General features: G+C 36.9%; 1 protein-coding gene across 2 annotated transcripts; it reads left to right on the forward strand.

The window, feature by feature from the left end:
* The first annotated feature begins 323 nt into the window (after positions 1–323).
* On the forward strand, positions 324–18,787 carry TMEM33 (transmembrane protein 33). Of its 2 annotated transcripts, XM_069105152.1 has the most exons (8): positions 324–506; positions 731–802; positions 4,256–4,350; positions 4,856–5,043; positions 6,462–6,529; positions 8,261–8,394; positions 10,745–10,828; positions 17,030–18,787. In XM_069105152.1, the coding sequence occupies exons 2-8, from the start codon at positions 758–760 to the stop codon at positions 17,157–17,159; spliced, it is 744 nt and encodes a 247-aa protein (XP_068961253.1). In that variant the 5' UTR covers positions 324–506; positions 731–757; the 3' UTR covers positions 17,160–18,787. The 2 variants fall into 2 exon arrangements, with proteins under 2 accessions (XP_068961253.1, XP_068961254.1); XM_069105153.1 differs by lacking the exons at positions 324–506; positions 731–802 and adding an exon at positions 864–997.
* Positions 18,788–19,856: the final 1,069 nt, after the last annotated feature.

The following is a 19,856-nucleotide window of genomic DNA, read 5'->3' on the forward strand; positions in this document are numbered from 1 at the left end:
GAGATAAGCAGTGGGGCACGGTGGGGAAGAAAGCAAAGGGTTCAAATTCTGTCTCTGCCAATCGTGTACCCACTGACAACTCGCTCCGCCTCTCGGCTTCCATTTCCTTATCTGTAAAATGATCTCGACCCGCTCTAGATCTAGGAGCCTAAGACCCATTTCCGGGGCGGAGAGGCGCAGAAGGGGACCAATTTGTCTAGGCAGGCAAATCGCGCCCGCATTCCAGAATTTAACCTTAAACTTCACCCTACCCCAGGGAGTCTGCCCGGCGGCGGGGTCCGAAGCGCTAACTACACTTCCGGTCATGCTGCGGAGGTCGCCGGGTCCCTAAGCACACCCCCGGATGTAACGAAATCACTTCCGGGTTCCCAAGGTTCTGCGGCTGCTAAGGTTGGGACTGCTGCCGGCTGGCCGGGGCGGAGAGCGGGCCTCCCTGGGCGCTTGGAGCCGCCTTCGCCGCTCCGCATCCCGCAGTCCGCACGAACCTGACTGTGGGATCCGAGCAGGTATTTCCTCCTGGGCCTAGGCTGCTTGGGAGGCTCCTGGTCTAGGGCCTCCGCCGCCAGGGGCCGCGGGGGCGGGAGGCGCCTGAGGGGGCGGGGCAGCCGCGAGATGAGGGGTGGGGAGGGGGCTCGGGGGCAGCCCCGGGGTGGGGGAGGGGGGCCTGCTCCGGGGTCAGAAGGAGCGGGCGCTGACTCCTGCCTCATTGCTCTCTTCTCTCCTGCCGCAGGGTCTCCCTCTCTCGTACTTCTCCCTCATGGCGGATCCAGCCCCGAACGGCCCCCAAGGGGCGGGCGCCGTGGTAAGTGCTCGGAGGGGTGGGGCGGGGGTGCAGGGGGAGGGGCGTCCCAGGGAGGGAGGGAGGCCTTGTCGGCGCACCCCGGAAGCGTGGGCATTTCAGGCCTGTCAGTCCTGATGGAGGGCTACAGGTGGTGTTCCCTGAGCACTGCTGCTTCCGGAATGGTCTTATCCTGGGTTCCCCTGGAGGGCAGGAGAGGTAGGGATGGAGGAAGAGGAGGAGGAGGAGGGGAAAGCAGGGAAATAGACCAGGAAGAGAAGAAGAGAAACCAGAGGGTGGGAGGAGGGGGGAATCTCGTGGAAAGACCATTGGGTAAGAGAGACCAACCTGTGTTGGAATCCTGCCTCAGAACTTTGTGTGAACTTAGTTCTTATTCTTGGGGCTTAAGCTTCTGTGAAAATAGGAATTTAGACTAGACTGTAAATAGTCTTTATGGCCCAAAGCATAGATACTAGATTTAGGGCTTCATCTAGTCCAGGCCCTCACTTTACCTGTAGACTGCTTAGAGGTAGCTAGGGCAGTGGACAGATCAATGGGCTTAGAGTCGGGAAGATCTGAGTTCAAATCCAGCCTCAGAAATGTCCTAGTTGTGTGACTTTGGGCAAGTCACTTGACCTCTGTTTGCCACTGGAGAATGAAATGGTAAACTGCTTCAGTATCTTTGCCAAGAAAACCCCATGGACAGAGAGGGCCAGGGAGTGGAGGAAGAATGGAACAAACTGAAAAATAACAGCAATTGTAGGAAAGGTTATACCAGGGGCCAGAATTTGAACCCAGGTAGTCTGCCTTCCAAATCCATCACTTATTGATGTGCTACCCTGCCTATGTTAGCAGCACTTCAATCACCTTTTTAAAAAAATTCTGTTGGTTGCCCTCCTGCTTTTCTTCTCCCTGAAAAGCATTGAATGTGAGTGATGTCTTCTTCACTGCCTTTGATAGTCAACAATTTAAGGGGTATGAAGATCATACTATTTGAGATATTATTCCTCTGAATAGAACAAAACACCTGCATTTTAAATAATATCCATTTCAAAAGGAAGAGTTTGTGTTAAGAGGGACTTATGTTAAGGCCTTAGGGCAGCATCTTACATCATCCCTGCGAATTTATCTACTTTTTTAAGTCATCCACTGTTGAAGATAATGATATATAAGAATAACTTAGAACAGGGGTGTTGAGCTCAAAAGAAACAAGGATCACCAAATCATACTATATACAAAACATCCTTGTGGGGTCATAGTGACCTGGAAAACCATACTTGTTTATCTATTTCCTTTATTATACATTAAAATCAAATGAATTATATTTTGATCTTATTCAGGCTGTACTATGGAGTGTCAATGGTTTTAATTAGGGCCTAGAGCCTCCTTTTTGACCCCTCAGATGTTACATTCAGCATAAATGCAGGGTTTTTCAAAAGTCTTATTGAAATTTTAAGTTATTAAAACTTCTATTATTAAGCTTCTAGTCCTCACTAAAATTAATTTTTTTTAAATTAAATCTATTTTATATCCTTCTAGTCCCCCCACTCCATTGGGGGGAAAAAAGAAATATGCATAGTCAAAATAATAAATGTGCATAGTCAAAACAGATTCCCTCACCGATTACTTTCAAAAAAGTATATCTGCTTCTGCACTCTGAATCAGTGACATCTCTGTCAGGAGGGAGATAGCATGCTTCATCATTGCTACTCTGGAATACAATCCAGCTGTCAAAGTTGCTTGTTTTTATAATGTTGCTGTTGTGGTATAAATTGTTCTCTTTCTACTAATTCATTCTTCATCAGTTTAATCAAATCTTCATAATTGTTAGTTCTTATAATACTGATGTTATCATATACATTGTTGTGGTTTACTCACTTGCTTTCCAGGATAGATGGACCTGTTTACAGCTACACTTAGGGCAATAGCGTGCTTGCTTTCCCATACCCCCTCAAACGCTCATTTTCTTTCTTGTCAGCTTTGCCAATCTGATAGGTGTGGGGTGAGATCTCAGAAATACTTTAATTTGTATTCCTTAAATTATTAGTGATATAGAACATTTTTTTCACATGGCTATAAATAGTCTGGTTCTCTTTCCTTAAGAACTGCTTGTTCATATCTTTAGACAGTTTCTCAATTGGGGAATAGCTCTTAATCTCATAAATTTGAATCAGTTCCTTACAGATCTTGGAAATGAGACCTGTGTCAGGGAAACTTGATGCAAAGGTCTTTTTTTCCCCCAGTTCTCTTTTAATCTTAGTTTTATTGGATATGGTTGTTCAGAACTTTTAAATTTTATGTAACCACAATTATCTAAGATTCTTCTGTGATCCTCTATCTTTTATTTGGTCATAATTTTTTTTTTAAAGCAATCGGGGTTAAGTAACTTGCTCAAATGGGAGAATATATGTAAATTCCTTCACAACTTTTAAAGAACTATATGGTTATTATTATTTCCCCTTAATCTTCATTTTTTTTAATTGGAAACTGAAGAAGTGATACAAAGTAGAAGTATAATTTGTACTGATGGGGTGGAATGAAAATTTAAATTCACTTTTGAAGTGCCAAAAAATAAACATCAGATTTAAGCCAAATTTTTGAATGAGGAAAGAAAGAAATTTGCTAGCTAAACTAGGCCAAGATTTGTAAAGGTGGATGCAGAAGTATGGCTAGCCACAAAAGAAAATAAGGGAGTTTGGTTTGTTTTTAGTTAAGCAGGAGATGGACAAGAAAATGGGGAATGACAGGTTGAAGTCTTGGGAGCATCCATCCTTTTTACAAAGTAATATAAGAAGATGATGAGAAATTTGATGATAGAAGAGTCACACTGTTAAAGAGAGCTTAGAAAAATACTTTTAATTACTGTGGAGAGCCCCAGAAATGCTAGTGGCTATTGAAGAATTCCTCTGGTTTGCAGAAATAGGGTTTAGTAAGATTCATTTGAACCAAAGTGTACCAGGTGTTAATGTCTTCCATGTTGTTTTCAAAATCTCTCACAATCTGCAGTTTTCCTGAGCTTAATCTGTTCTTTAAAAAAAATGCAAAATATGAATATTAAATCATGTATTATAGAGGAGGACTTTTGGTCTTTGTTAAAAATTGTAATCTACTTGCCGCTATTATTTCTTATCTAATCAGTTTTCTCCATTTAGTTATAATTTTCATTTTTTGTATTTTGATACTTTTTTATTTTCTTGAAATAATAACATAAAAGCTGTCTTTACTAGTAATATCTATGAATTACTGTAATGTGAAATTTATTTCATCCTGATATACTCATACAAACTTACTGAATATAGTATATGTTTTTTGAAATTGAAAAACTTGGAAGATTTTAACTGGTGTACTGAAGGAAAATTTAAAGGGTAACTTTAAATCATTTTGTTTTGGAAAAATACTACTTTGTCCTAACAGGATGGAACTTTCAGGTTTAATTTACTAAAAATTTTCTTAATTGTTTTTCCTCTTTCAATATAGCAATTTATGATGACCAATAAGCTGGACACGGCAATGTGGCTTTCTCGATTATTCACAGTTTATTGTTCTGCTTTATTTGTTCTTCCTCTTCTTGGGTATGTATTATGTCTGCTTTATTTTGCATGTTTATTTTGGTCATGAATTCAGCAAGTGTTTTTTAAAGCCAACTATTTTTAAAGAATTTCTAGGTATCTTTGGGGATATAAGGATGAATAAACCAATCTCTGCTCTCTAGGGGCTTAAAATCTGGTCATTTTTTAAAAATTTAGGTAGATTGTATTCTTTAGTTTTTTAGGAAACTAATGTTATAAGCAGAAATGTTTTGGTTGAGTCAGGTAATGAGTTTCAGCTGTTAAAACTTTGTTTTATTTAATGGTTAGAAAGACTATTTTCTTTATAAAACCTGGTAGCTGCTGATAAGCATTTGTATGAAGTGAGGCTGCTTTTAATAATATCTGAAGAATATTTATAAAGTAATCTCATCCATCATTGGTAAGCAGTGGATTTGAGTGTTGTGCAATTATGATGCAATTCCCCATTGAGGAAGATTCGAGGTGGTTGTTTGTATTGTATGATAATTTTTCCTTTGGTAATTTGCAGGTTGCATGAAGCAGCCAGCTTTTATCAGCGTGCCTTGCTGGCAAATGCTCTCACCAGTGCTCTGAGGTTACACCAAAGATTACCACACTTCCAGTTAAGCAGGGCTTTCCTGGCCCAGGCTTTATTAGAGGATAGCTGCCACTACCTTTTGTATTCTCTCATCTTTGTCAACTCTTACCCAGTTACAAGTATCCTTATCTACAGTTTTTACCTTGAACTTTAGCAGTATGATCTATATGACAGGGCTCAACAAATCCTGGATGCTAGGTTATCATGGTACCTAATCAATAAGTATTCATTTCACCCAGTATTTCCCATAGTAATATGTGATTGTATTAATTTATGAGTTTCAGTATTATACCTCATGTGTTAGAACTTTTGAACATTCAGGTTGTTGCTAGTTTGTCCTGGGGTTCTAAGGAATCAGATGTCTGTGGTATTAGATGGGGCTTCTTGGCTTTGCCTCCCTCTCCTGCCTGCTGACTTGTTCCAAGGAAGATTCATCCATAGTCCCTTGTCCTAGATCATCTCCTTCCCTGGCACAGAGAAAACCCAGTGACATTTCTGGTTAGCTAGGTGGCACAGTTATAATCAAGTGCCAGGCCTGGAAGCAAGACTCATTTTCCTCAGTTCAAATCCAACCTCAGACACTTACAGCTGCATGACTCCAGGCAAATCACTTAACTCTCTTTGCTTCAGTTTCCTCATCTGTAAAATGAGCTGGAGAAGGAAATTGCAAACCACTCCAGTATCTCTGCCAAGAAAACCTCAAGATGGGGTCACTGAAAAATGGCTGAACAATAAATAGCAACACATAACAGTGTAGCGTAATGTACTCTAGTACAGTTGACTGATTTAAGAAATTCTTGTGATTTTTGTTTCTTTTTGTTCACATTAGACTCCTTGTTTCTCTGTGGTTTGGATTAGCCAAATCATTCTTTGAGGCCAACTAGGTTTGAAACTATAGTAGTTTGTTGTTGTTGTTGTTGAGTCATTTTTAGTTATATCTGACCCCGTTTGGGGTTTTCTTGGCAGAATTACTGGAATGGTTTGCTATTTCTTTCTCTATCTCATTATAGTGATGAGGAAACTGAGGCACACAGGGTTAAATGATTTACCCAAGGTCACACAACTATTAAGTATCTGAGGTCAGTTTTGAATTTAAGAGGAATCTTCCTTACTCCAAGCCTGGCATGCTATCCACTGTGCCACCTAGCTGTAACCTACACTGGAACCATCCTTGAATAGAAAGGTCTCTTAAGGCACCCAAAGAAGTATATGTCATTTTATTGATCATTAGAGACAAAACTTTATTCAATATGTACAATAGATCTTGTGACATAAATAAGTCTGACCTTAAAAGAATGATATCTGCTTTAATCTTTCCTTTTTATAGATACCAATGTTTAGTTATAAAAAAAAAAATTTAAGCACTACTAATATACTCAAATTTTGGATAATCTAGGTTTGTATTTCTATACTTGTTTTTGTTTTTTCTTCCCTTTGGCTCTGGATGGGATGATCATTTGAATATAATTAGCTGAAGTATAAATTGTCTTAAACTATTTGATGAATCTTAAATATTCTCCTTAATTCCTTACTTCAGTGAGTATCTTTCCAGTCTTGTTATTCTCTTTACTTCATGCTGCTACATATACAAAAAAGGTTCTTGATGTAAGTATGTCACTTGATAAAATTTTAAAATCTCATTGTAGTTAATTTTTTTATATGTAAGAATACTAAGGCATTTTAGCAGTTAGGATGCCAAGCAAATTTCTGTTTCCATTTATCTCTACTATTAAATTAGGTGATAATTTAATGATTGTAATTTTGACTTTTTCATGATTGTTGTTGAGAAAAATGACACTTTGTTCCAAAACTTTATGATCTCTGTTTCATAATCCTAGGGTTTTTTTGGACCCTTATTCTCCTTCAGCTCTGATGTGCTGGATGGTCTAGGTTCTTTACATATTTTTTTTTCTTTTTGGTGGGGGGAGGGATTGGGGTTAAGTGACTTGCCCAAGGTCACACAGCTGGTTTTTGTGTTAAGTGTCTGAGGTCACATTTGAACTTGGGTCCTCCTGACTCCAGGGCCAGTGCTCTATTCACTGTGCCACCTAGCTGCCCCTGGGGTTCTTTATACATTGATATTTAGACCTGCTTCTGTTTTTTTCTTAAAGGTGGAGAATGACATATAAACCTGGCATTTTTTATGCCTATTTTGGAGCATAAATGCTCTAGAGTGAATAAAAGTCTCATTTCTGTATTGTGCTAGGGTTTTTTCCTATTCTTATAGTCACTGTGATTCTGCAAAAAGAATGGTAATTGGACTAGGTAATATCCTAGTCTGTAAGGTTTTTGTCATTATTGTTTTAAATCTGGTCCTGTGATTTAATTAATGTTGGGAATACCCAGTGTGGAAACTTCCTTCACCAATGAACTCTGAATCCATTTGTAAATTGAATCTTAGATCATTATCTTAGGGGCACTGAGAAGGTAAAGTGACATGCCCCTATTCACATAGCATATCAGAGTCAGAATCTGAACCTTTTTCTGACCCTTTATCCATTCATTGACTCTTTTGCAAGGTGCTTTGTAAACCTTAAATTACAATATAAATGTGAGGCATCCTTATTTACACAATTGACTAGCAAAATTGTCACATTTTTAACCCATTTAACACCACTTGATCTTAATATAGTAAGGGAAATTATCATCAGCTTTGTACATTAACTTGCTGTCATCTGAGGGGAACAGAAAATCTAAAAACATTGAAAAAGAAAAACATTTTGGGAAGTTCTCATTTTTTGTTTACTTTTAAAGTATATAAAATGTCCTTAAAACAATAAAAACTAAAAGCACAGTATCTTTTAGAAGTTTTATTTATTTTGAGGTTTATGGGCATTATTGGATAGTTGAAGATTATAGAACTAAATAAAATTGTCTTTGGTAAAAGACACATTTGAAGTAAGCCTCTTTCTGATGTTACCAGTTGTTGATAAGTATCAGATACCCCTATTTGTACATAGTTGGCATGTTTATACATATATTTTAAAATTCTTGTTGGCGATTTTTCATTTTTTTATGCCATGTCACTTCCCAATAAACTGTTCCTCTTATAGAGACCTTGTTTATAACAGAACAGTTAAGCAAAGCAAACTACCATGTAACTTTAAATGACATCATATCTAACAACTTGCAACTATAGTTTTACCATCATCCTCCTAAGAACACAGAAGTGTATAGTGCATCTAGAACTCTGGAGGGCAAGATTAGATATATGTTATCTGAATTCTGATGTCTTTTAGAAGTGTTTTCCTTTACATTATTAATTGTGACTTTTATAAAGGATTGGGAAATCAAATAATGTTTTGCAGTTTCTAATTTGCCTTTTTTTTTTTTAAGGCAAGGGGTTCAAATAGTTTGCCTCTACTGAGATCTATTTTGGAAAAATTAAATGCTAATCAACAGAACATTCTGAAATTTATTGCATGTAATGAAATTTTTTTGATGCCTGCTACAGTTTTTATGCTTCTCAGGTAAGAATACAAGTACTCCATTTGATTCATTATTTTTAGGTTAATGGTATTAAGTAATTGATAAACAGAGGCTAATGTGTTACTGTTATACTTGATAGATGTTTTTTAAGCACCCACTGTGTGTCAGCTGCTCTGTGATAGGTACTTGGGATACAAGGACAAAAATGAAGTGGTCACTGCCCTAGATGAACTTAAATCCCATGTACACCTATGCATGTGTCTTTTTCTTTCCTGTTGGCTAATTTCTAAGAGAGATTAAGATATTCCATAGTTTGTGTTTTGCTCTTTTTGGAGCAGTATGTTCTTCCTATAATAATGTAAGGCCATTTATTCTTTTCCCCTGAGGATAGAAATGCTGTTCACTATTACTTGCCTATACATTATCCTTTCATATACCTGAAAACTCTTCATATCTCCTTCAGTCTTTTTCAAACTAAGTGATAAGCCAGGAGGTAGCCTTGGATTGGTAGTCAGCAAACTGAGGTTCTAGTCTCTTTCTGTGACTTCAGGCAAATGTGACTTCAGGCAAATCTTTTCATGCATTTAAGTAATTTCATTCCTTCCTTATTAATTATTAGATGCAAAGTTGAAGGTCATGACAGTCAATGGTGAAGGCTTCTATTATATCTTCCTGCTTCTTTTCAATTCAATTAGGCAAGCATTTGTTTGTATAATCTGAAAACATGGTTCCTCATTCTGAGGAATTTAAGATTACTTCTGCTTATTCCTTAGATTTCCCAATTCCTAGGTTTGGTTATTTTTTTTTCTGTGAGTTGTTTCATTTTGTTTAACTGGGTACAAGATGTAATGTCAGATAAGGAAATAGTTTTAACTTGTGCCTATGTCAGATTTCCAAATCTAAAAATATTATTTTGCTTAATAAATAGCAGAATTTAAGATAGTCCTCATAGCAATTCAGCCTTTAAATAGTTAAAACATATTTTTTCATCTCGTATGAAGTGAACAGATGTTCTACTAACCTTTCTTGCTTATAGACTATCATTGTCTTCCATACAATAAGAAAGGGAATAAATTCTTATTCAACACCTAATATGTCTTGGACATGTACTAAGCACTTTACAAATATCTCATCTCATTGCTGTCATACATCTTAATTAGAAGAATTTATGCTGAGTAATATTATGGTTTTGACTAAGAGGATAGATAATATTTGGCCCATTAACTAAAGGAAATGCTAAGCAGTATGTTTCCTTGACCATGCTGCTAGTCTCTGTCTGTCCGTCTCTCTCACTCACACCCACTCACTCATATAGTAAAAGATAAAGAGAATACAAGGTCCTTCTGTGCTCATTCTTTGGTGACTAAGAAAAGTCCTTGATTTAGCTTGGTAAAACACCATCTTACAGGGTTTCATTTAAAGGATAGGTGTATGCGTATGTAAAAGTTGTGTGTGTATATACACACATATGTATCTAAGTCTGTCTATATATCTGTGTTTCCATGGTGGGCATTATACTGGTAATATTTGCTTCTTTTGAAACTTTGATGAATCTGTGATCTTCTTGATTAGGTCTTCCCTCCAAAATTGCACATTGCAACCCATTCATACCTTTTCTTTTTTGGTCATTCTTGTCTATGTTCTCCTCTAAATCCACTATTCAATATCCCAAATGTGGTCATCAAACTTGTGGAGATATTAAAGATCTCCTGGTTATTTTGTAGATACTAGTAGAGTGCATAAGCTATCCACTTTTTTTTTTCTTTTTGGAGGGCAATTGGGGTTAAGTGACTTGCCCAAAGTCACATGCTAGTGAGTGTGTCAAGTGTCTGAGGCCACATTTGAACTCAGGTCCTCCTGACTTCAGGGCCAGTGCCCTATTTACCACGCCACTTAGGGGGCCCCCCCCCTTTTTTCTTGATATATGATTTGCCCACTTCCTATTCCAGTCCACATCTCTGATCTCTTTTACACTACTTCTTTTCTTTGTTCTTTATTGATGAAATGTCACAGTCTGCTTATTTCTACTTTGTTCTTTTATACTTTTATACTCTACTGCATATTTCTACTTTGTTCTTTGGATGACTCATAGGTTAGATACCTGTGCTGTTTTGTGATTTAAAATCATATAACATCCTCACAGAAATATTGATAAAGATATACATTATTAAATATGTAAAGTTATAAAGATGAATTTTTGATTTAGAGAGAAGTTTGGGATCATTAAAACTGCTGAACAAATGGTACGTATTTTCCTCTCTTGTACCAACTCTTCAGCCAAAATGTGTTAAATAAAGTATGAGGATACAGCAAAATGTTTGATAGTGAAATAGAATGAATTTAATCATATTATATATTCATTACATTTGGGTTTTTGTTATTTTATTCTAGTGGGCAAGGAAGCTTACTCCAGCCTTTCATATACTACAGATTTCTTACTCTGCGATACTCCTCCCGAAGAAATCCATATTGTCGGTAAGATAACATCATACAAAAGACTTTAGACTTACCTTTAAGGAACAAAGGCACCATAATCCTTAGCTTTATATATTCTCTATGATCTAATACATAGCTGCCATGTTAAAATTTAGAAATAGTTGAAATTTACTCTTAAATTTAAGAAAATTTTAGTATATTTTTATTGCATAAGTGTGGCTTGCATTATTAGCTGCATAATATTTTTACAAAGTGCACTAAATGTCTTGTTGTGCAGGAGGCCCTGTATTCTTGAAGGCTTTGTCTCAGGAGGGAGCATAAGCTCTGACTGGTTCTTCCAAACTTGAAAAGCTTTGTGTCTTGCAGTGAATTATGTGCCTGTTGTTGGTTGGCCGCCTAGGTTTAGAGAGACTTATCCCTAGGCTGTAGTTTATCATGGGGTGAATATTTTTGGCCACAGGAACTGACAAAGACTCTGCTAAACTGTGTTAGTGAAGGGAGCAGACACATATACTCATGATGAAACTAGGGATCTTGTGGAGGGCTCAAGTGTCACATTTGTTGTAGTCTGAAGTCAAAGGAACAAACATGAATCTGTTTATCTGCTATGTGAAAGAACCAGAACTATGGCACAAAGATGATGAGACAGTTCCCAACCTCAGTATAGTTTTACAAATGAGGCACACACGAAAAGTCAGGTAACCATATTGTAGAGAAATCACTGCTCAGTGCAGAATAAGCAGTGTTTCAGGTAATTGCCCAGTAAATAGCACAGGCAATGAGTGCTAAAGGGGCCTTCACAAAGGAGCAGCAAATTGACTGGACCCCAGGAAATGCAGAATTTAGATGGGGGGGGGGGGAAGAAAACATTTGAAATTGGAAAGAAACCTAGAAAGATAAGTTGGACTCAGACCTTGTGAGAGTCCTGAATGTTAAGCTAACAAGTTCAGGTTTTACCCTGTGGATATTTAGGATCTATTTAAGGTATCTGGGGAAGGATGTAGTTTTGGAGTTGTAAGAACCTAGCTAATAGTACCTGGATAGTGAATAAGTACTCAGCCCTACTCTACCTCCCTTCTCTATCTCCCCTCTACCATGTACAAAAGCTTCCCTATAGTGATACATCATGTTCCCCTTAGCGTGGAAATAACAGACTTGCACATTATTTATGTGCTGTTGGTTTCATTTATACAGCAATGTCTGCAGGGATACCCATTCTACCACAGGTCACAGGCTGTCTTTGGCTCCCTGGAGGGAAGGTCTCCGGTTTGTGTAGCCACTCACTGATGGAAAACAGGGAGTGTTGGTGGATAGAGACTGCACATGGGCTGTCTCGATCTCTCTTCTTCTATCCCCTTGTTAATTTTGAAGATGAAGGGGTATTTTTTTCTTTGTTCCTGATCTGCGTTTTGAGGCATTTGAACATCATAGTGGGTTAAAAGGGTGAAGAATACTGGCTGGCCTGTGCTTAGTTTATTAGGCACTTGCATACTTATCACCTACAGCCTGCACTTACATAAACCTTGAAGGGCCCCTTATCTCCTATGTACATAGAACTTTACAGAGCTCATAAATGTGATAGGCAGGTAAAAGCATTATAGTGTATTTCACACAGTGGTGTATGGATATTTTCTCTCTTTACAGGAAGCATGTACTTGTAGTTGCACTACACATATGTTTCAAATTCACAGCACAACTTTCGTAATTATACACCTGGCTTTTATGAGGTGGCACCTAGATTGAGTGCCAGGCCTGGAGTCAGGAAGACCTGAGTTCAAATGTAGCCTCAGGCAATTATTAGCTATATGACCCTGGACAAGTTCCTTAACCTTTATTTGTTTTGGTTCCTCAACTTTAAGATAGGGATACTAAGAGCACCTAGCACGGTGCCTTGGAAATAGTAGGTGCTGTGTATATGCTTATTCCTATCCTTTCTCTTCTAATGGCTTTTCTCTCCACCTTCATACAGATTGACATAAAGCATTTGAAGATCATTGCTTTGATAGTGTACAGGTCACACAGCTTAGGCTCTCCACCTAAGTATAAGGTGACCAGGACTTGAGCTAACAAATAAATTACTAACCAAAGTTGTAGTAAAACAAATAAAAAAGATGTCATGGCTTCATTTTAAATGTTACTCAACTACCAGTATTGATCTATCATTTTCTTCTTAAGTATTAATTAGTTTAGTTTAATGATTTGTTTTTATATATTCTAACCAAAACCCTATGAGTTTGTAAAAATTGCCACCAAGTCTTTTTATACTTGCCAGTTATATATCCAGGCTCATCCATTATCCAGAAATCCACATCATTAAGCTAATAGTATTTCCTATAGTGTCAAAAAGACTTCTTTTGTGTTGCAGCATGTTGGGCTTGTTTTTTTTTAAGCCATATTGACTCTTGAAGAGTTTCTACCCTCCCTATCTTGTTATGTTAATATATGTCCCCTCTGTTTTCCTGATTTAGGGCTCACTTAGCTGGCGGGTAGTCTCTGCCAAGCTCCTAACGTGAGCTTTATGTAGCATTGTTGTTGCAGGCTTTTATGACTGTGTGCAGGCTCTTATTTCTTTGTAACTCCCCTTCATTATTGAGGCAATTAAATTTTTTCCAAAGGTTTGCCTTCTTCAATTATTTTTTATTATTTTATTTATTATTTATTTATTTTTTTATTGCCTTCTTCAATTCTTCATTATCTTGTTAATTTTAATAGGTATGCTTTCTGCAACCATTTCTCTCTACATACTTACCCTTTAGTCATTTAGACAGATCAGAAAAAAATTGTGGTTATATAATGAAATGAAGGAGACTGATAAGGCCTGAGCTAAAGGAATAGTAGCTAATGTCTTCTAATAAACTACTTAAAGTTTACCTGGAAACAAATTTCTATGAAAATTTAAGATAGTGGGAAAAGACAGTTTATTGAAAACCTCCGAAATGTCAGTAGACACATAGGAACAATTTGTGGTTTTTCTGAACTCTAATAGTTTTGATACCTTAGCAAAAGCACCTACTTCACAGTATTCTTCCAAGGTAAATTAAAGACAGTATCAATAATTTTATGACAAATAAATAATTTATATAGACAATCTTTGTGACTTAGCCTGGTAGGAAAGATCAAGACCTAAGGGTCCTGAATCCATACCCCTTGCTATTTCCAACAATTACACTACAGTTATAATAATAATAAATGACATTTTTATAGCATAAGAGTGAAAAAAAAGCACTTAATTTTTTTCACTCATAGAACAGGTTTTATTTACACAATAAAAAAGTGTAGAAAGGGATCTTCTTAACACTTAACATTTTGCAGCATGACCTCTGACCTCATCCCCACTTCTACTAGTGATTTCTTCATTGCCACATCCAGTGGCTTTGTCTGAATGAATGTCGTCAATCAGTAAGCATTCATTAAGTGTGTACTCTGTGCCAGGTACTGTGCTAAGCTGGGGATACAAATAGAAAAGTAAGACAGTCCCTTCATTCAAGGGGCTCATGTTCTAATGGGGGAGACAGCCCTCAGGGTGCCTGTTGCTTCATTTAAACTGCCTTGCCTGTGGGGGTGACTTGGCTTCTTTTCCACAGAAGTTGCTCACCCTGATGAGGGCAGTGAGAGCTTTGATAGAAGCAGCAATGGTGGCCTGGAGGATCCTGCTTTCTTAATCTTTATCCTTTGACACTGTCTTTACTCTGTACATTTCCATGAAAAATACTTTATTTGGGGTCTCCTCCTATCAGACCACTCCTTAGTTGTCTTTGCTGAAGTCAAAGTCACATTCACATCACACCCCTGAATGGTGGGTGTCCCCAAAGCTCTGTCCTGGGGCCCTTTGTCCCCTCAGTACTCTTTTGCTTGGTGATCTCATCAGCTCCCATAGATTCAATTATCATCTCTAAGCTGATAAGATTCCCAAATCTTTTTATCCAACCCTAACCTCTCTCCTGACATCCAAACTCATCTCCAGCTGCATTATTGACATCTCAAACTGGATATTCCTTAGGTATCTTGAACTCAGCATATCTAAAATTGAATTTTTTATCTTTACTCCAAACTCTCCCCTCTTCTGAATCTCCTTATTATTATTGAGGCTATCACTATGTTCCTAGTCACAGGCTCACAAGCTAAGATTCCTTATTTTTCTTCCCTCTTCTCACCTATCCAGTCTGTTGTTAGGTCCTGTTGATTTTACGTTTACAACATCTCTCACATTTGATCCATTCTCTCCTTTGACATCGTTTCCACCCTGGTAAAAAGCCCTCGTCACCTCACAGCTAGATTGTTATTAGTGGGTTTGCCTCCCTCAAATCTTTCTCCACTCCAGTCATCCTCCATTCAGCCACCAAAGTGATTTTCCTAAAGTGAAGGTCTTAACTGTTGCACCCCCTTCCCCCACTCAGTAACCTCCAGTGACTTCTTGTCTCCTCCAGGATCAAATACAAAATTGTCTAGCATTCAAAACCCTTTATAACCTCTATATCTCCCTACCTTTCCAGTCTTCTTATCCTTCACATACTTTTCCATCTGGTAACACTGGCCTCCATCCTGTTCCTTGAACAAAATGTTGTTTTACTCAACTCTGGGCATTTTCACTGGTTGTCTTCCTTGCCTGGAGAGCGATAATGCCCTCTCCTTTCTTCTCTGGCTTCCTTCAAAATCAGCAAAAATCTCTACAAGAAGTTTTTCACAGCCTCTCTTAGTACTAATGCCTTCCCTCTGTTATTATCTCCAATTTATTCTTCTAGATCTTGTTTGTAAATAGTGGTTTGCTTGTCTCCTCGTTAGACTGAGTTTCTTGAGATCAGGGGACTGCCCTTCTTTGTATCCTATTGCTTAGCATGGTGCCTCGCACCAATAAATGTTGGCTGCCTCATTGATTTATGTGGATCTGTGGAGAACCAAGAGAACCCTTTCCCATTCCTCAAGATCAGGCATAGTCCTGGTTGCCCACAGCATTGGCCCAAGAGAAGCTTGACAGCTTCCATGGAGCCTTCTGTGTCTGCTGGCACCAGCCTCTTTTAGGAAGTCTCTCATTGGTATGTCAGTTAGGTCAGTGTCAGCCACAGTGGCTTCTATTTGCTGCCCCATACTCTATCTCCTCTTATTTTTTCCCTTTCTTGTATTTATTTAGCATTTAATTTTTCTCCAGTTACATGTAATTTCCTGTTTCTTTCCAAATCCACACAGCTCCTGCATCTTTCCAGCATTCTTTCTCCTTTATTTTTTCTCCTCTGTTCTGTCTGCCTCCTTCATTCCCTGTACATTCTTCTCTACAGACCCTCATATGACTTATCAAAGCCAGAAGACCCTTCTATAGCACATGAGAGGCTGGATAAGAAGGGATAGATAAAAGTCCTCTCAATTTACATGCCCACTGTAGCCCACACCCTAGCTGTAATATATAATGGGTCAGGAGGAGCCCTGGAATGGACAGCCCCTCCCCCCAAAGAAGGAATCAAAGATAACTCTTCAGATACCTGGGTACTGACCAATGACACATGAAGGTGGTTTCCAAAATAGACTTTAAAATTTTAATAAGTTGCAAAATTTGAAATTAAGCAAATGAGACAGGCTACTGGCTTGTTAAAAAGCACTTTACATACATTATCTCACTTGAGATAATTCTATGAGGGGTGTCTATTGGTATTATTATACCCATTTTGCATATATAAAACTGAGTCTCTGATTTCCTAGCTAGTAAAGTATCAGAGGTACTCTAGGTCTTCTAAACGCCTATATTCTGCCCACTATTTTGCATTAGAGTGTTCACTGCAGAAAAATGATGGACTAGGTAGAAGATGCCGTTAATTTTTATGGAAGGAAAGCAGTAAAGTAAATTTTAAAAGGAACTTTTCACCTCACTCATTAGGAACTCCTGAAATTATATTCTCTAGCATTTCTGAACACCAAAAATTCATAGAAGTTATACAATTTGAATAGAAAACCTAATTGATTTTTTGCTTTGCTTTTCTTCCTCATCTCACCACTTACTCCCTTGTATTCAGGAGCTTTAGATGCTTTTAATCCAACCTTTCCTAGGCAATTGAGATAAAAGAAGCTTAGATTTTGAGGATTTTAGTAGCGTGGTTTTTTTTAATGTGTTTTCCCTAGAATACATTTTTAAAAATTATTTTATATGTGAGGAGAATCTTAACAATTGAAAATTTCCTATTTGTTTTGTACTTGCTATAATAATGTTGCTTTGTGTTTATGTTTATAAAAGAAAATAATCTTATCTTTCAGGACCTTATTTAATGAACTGAGGATTGTTGTTGAACATCTAATAATGAAACCTGCATGTCCACTATTTGTGAGAAGACTGTGTCTCCAGAGCATTGCTTTTATAAGCAGATTGGCACCAACAGTTGCATAGTTTAACATATGGTTAAATTATATGTAACATGAACATTGTAAGCAGTTGGTACTTCTGCAGGTGATTGTAAATGCCAGGTATTACACTGATTTTGGTCTAGGTTGTGTAATTTCTCTTTGTAAAAATGTTTAATTCTGTAGTACGTTAAATCAAGTCTTTTTGGTTTTTGAGAAAAACATTGTGCTCATGATATAAGTAGGTTTGCATTTTATAGGCAAAAGTCTATTAAGCTAAAGACAAAAAGTTTAAAATAACGAAACCATGCCTAACACCACCAATTACATAAATTTCTTATCCAAAAAGTTGCTAATTTCTTTCATGCCGGCTCCTGTTAGCTATACTTTGCATGTGATGCAAGCTCCTGATTTAGCCCCCAACTTAATATTTGTGGATATGTTGAGACAGTATTCTTTCTTCCATTTGATAATTTCAATCAAAATAATTTTAACAGAAGTAGTGGAACTGCTTATATTTTAAAACTTCATCTAAACAAATTGACTGTATTCTGTTTTATGGAATAAATTTCTTTAGCCCACAATTTAGAAGAGGGTTTTGTTATACTTTAATGGCTAGTCCTTCTTTGTCTTGTTAAAAATTTGGGTAATTTTGACTATAAAAAATTCAACCAATAGCTTTGTTAGATATGTGGTTGTAAAATCATTTCATTTGCATTATCATTTTGGACAGGTCCATAGGTATGTATTGTAAGGTGCAATCTTCCATTCATTTGATCCTTTGACTAGAATTTGTCAAAGAATTTGAATAGGTTAGGATTCTAAAACTAAAACAAAATCTTGTTCCTCTTTCTTATACATGTGGTGATACTTCAGGTATTATCTTTATAGAATCTCATAATCTAGATTCTAAACTGCCAACTTTCTTGGTTTCTTAGGCTTGAATTTACATAAAAGATTGCAACTATTGAGACACCACATCAAATAAATGCCTTTAAAGCTGAAGATTAATTGTAAACTTGAGTTACTATGCTTGCTGACTTATTCTGATGATAATGAAGTTTATGCCATATAGATTTTATGTTCATCCAGCAAACCTGATTAAAAAGTTACATGCGAACGTTACAAAATGATACAGTACGTATCCTTTCTCTGTAATAGGTAAATTTTGGAGAGTTGGATACAGTATACAACTGTGACTTTATTTGTATGAATTGTTAAATCCTGTTCATTGAGCCTCACTGAATTCCTTTATAAAACTCATTCTGATTTTTATTACTGTTGCATGATTGGAAAATATTTAAAGTATTGCAAAACTTCAGTGGTCCAAAGTAGGGTATATTAGTTCTTTGTAACTAGTATTTTTTTTTAATGTGTGCATGTAATTTAGACTTTATCAAAATACATTCATTAATAACTTGTCAGTAACCATCAGTTGTCCGTATTGCAGGCAATGTTTTTAAAATGGACTAGAATAATTCTGTTTGATTGCTCTTATTTTATTTGATTGAGCTCACTTTAATCAACTATTTATGAAAGTTATCCACTAAGTTGGAGAAGCAACTGCATAACACAGTTGATCTTTTTTGTGACTATCCTTATCATCACTGTATCTGTAATCTGATGGTTTTATAACTAAAATTTCTATAGCAATAAAGTGAATGTAAAATCAAATTAACCTGTACATTCCTTTCTAAGAATTTTTGTTTCGTTTTAAATGTTCTTTATTAGATCAGAATAAATAATATTTATTTGACAAGAAAGGAAATAGATTGTTTAAAATCCATGCATAATTTTAATTTTATGATTTGTGTGTTTCATTTCTACCATGGAGCATGCTTTAATTCTCATGAACTATAAGTAAAATGTGGTTTAAAACAGGTATCCCCACTTCTTTATTTTGAAGACGATTATGCTCAGAAATAATGGAAAAAATAGGAAGTATTTTCTGTCGTCGATAAAGACAATTATAACATTAAAACTAGAAGTGGCGGGTGTTTATTTTAAGTAGCCTAATGATTGTCAGACCCAATGGTTACTACAGTCAGTTGTTATCTCTTGTATGCTTGTTTTAGGCTAAGTAGAAATCCAGGTTTGTTTTTAAACCTTATTTTCATTTATAGATAACTATGTTAAACTTCTAGAAAGTATTGATACAGACAACATCAGAATGATAATTTGCATAAAATACCTTTTGTTTTCCTTGTGATCACAAAATTTTTATTGGCCTGAAGGACTGCCAATGAGCAACCAACAGAGATAATTTTCTTCTCTAGGAAAAGATGCTTTGTAGAGACTTCCAGAATGGGCAAATTCTGGTGTGGCCAGCATCCCCACAGATTTTATACGTAATAGCCCTTCATAAAATAATTTTTAATAATTGTGTATAGGCTAGTTAGATAAGTCTACCTCATACTCAGATTAGTCCAGAAGTTGAGCAGCCAACTGATTCAAACCCCTCCCCCCCAGTATATATTAAACAATTGTATTATGTGTGACAACTGATTAGAAACCATAGGATTACATAATGGAAATTTAGCATCCGTAATTTAGGCTCTGCTGCAAGAGAAATAGATATTTCAAAGTGAAATTGGTATTTGTCACTGGGTAGTTGAACTTGTTCGAACATTTTTTTAACAGAAATGAAAAGTGTTCAGAATAACTGCCTCTTCCTTTTCTGATCTCACTTTTGTTAGAAAAATACCCAGCAGTTTCTTTAATGTTCACCACAAGGTCCTGCTTC

The sequence above is a fragment of the Petaurus breviceps genome, unplaced genomic scaffold (assembly GCF_028583685.1).
Source record: "Petaurus breviceps papuanus isolate PSGF00001 unplaced genomic scaffold, PetGlider_PUasm1.0 76, whole genome shotgun sequence".
Taxonomy (NCBI): domain Eukaryota; kingdom Metazoa; phylum Chordata; class Mammalia; order Diprotodontia; family Petauridae; genus Petaurus; species Petaurus breviceps.

What these genes read in the sequence shown, in the direction of transcription:
- TMEM33 (XM_069105152.1), top strand. Translation starts at nt 758, where the DNA reads ATGGCGGATCCAGCCCCGAACGGCCCCCAAGGGGCGGGCGCCGTG. An exon ending in CAACTCTTACCCAGTTACAA is followed by an intron (nt 5,044 to 6,461) that starts GTATCCTTATCT and finishes TCCTTACTTCAG; the next exon opens with TGAGTATCTTTCCAGTCTTG. An exon ending in ACAGTTTTTATGCTTCTCAG is followed by an intron (nt 8,395 to 10,744) that starts GTAAGAATACAA and finishes ATTTTATTCTAG; the next exon opens with TGGGCAAGGAAGCTTACTCC.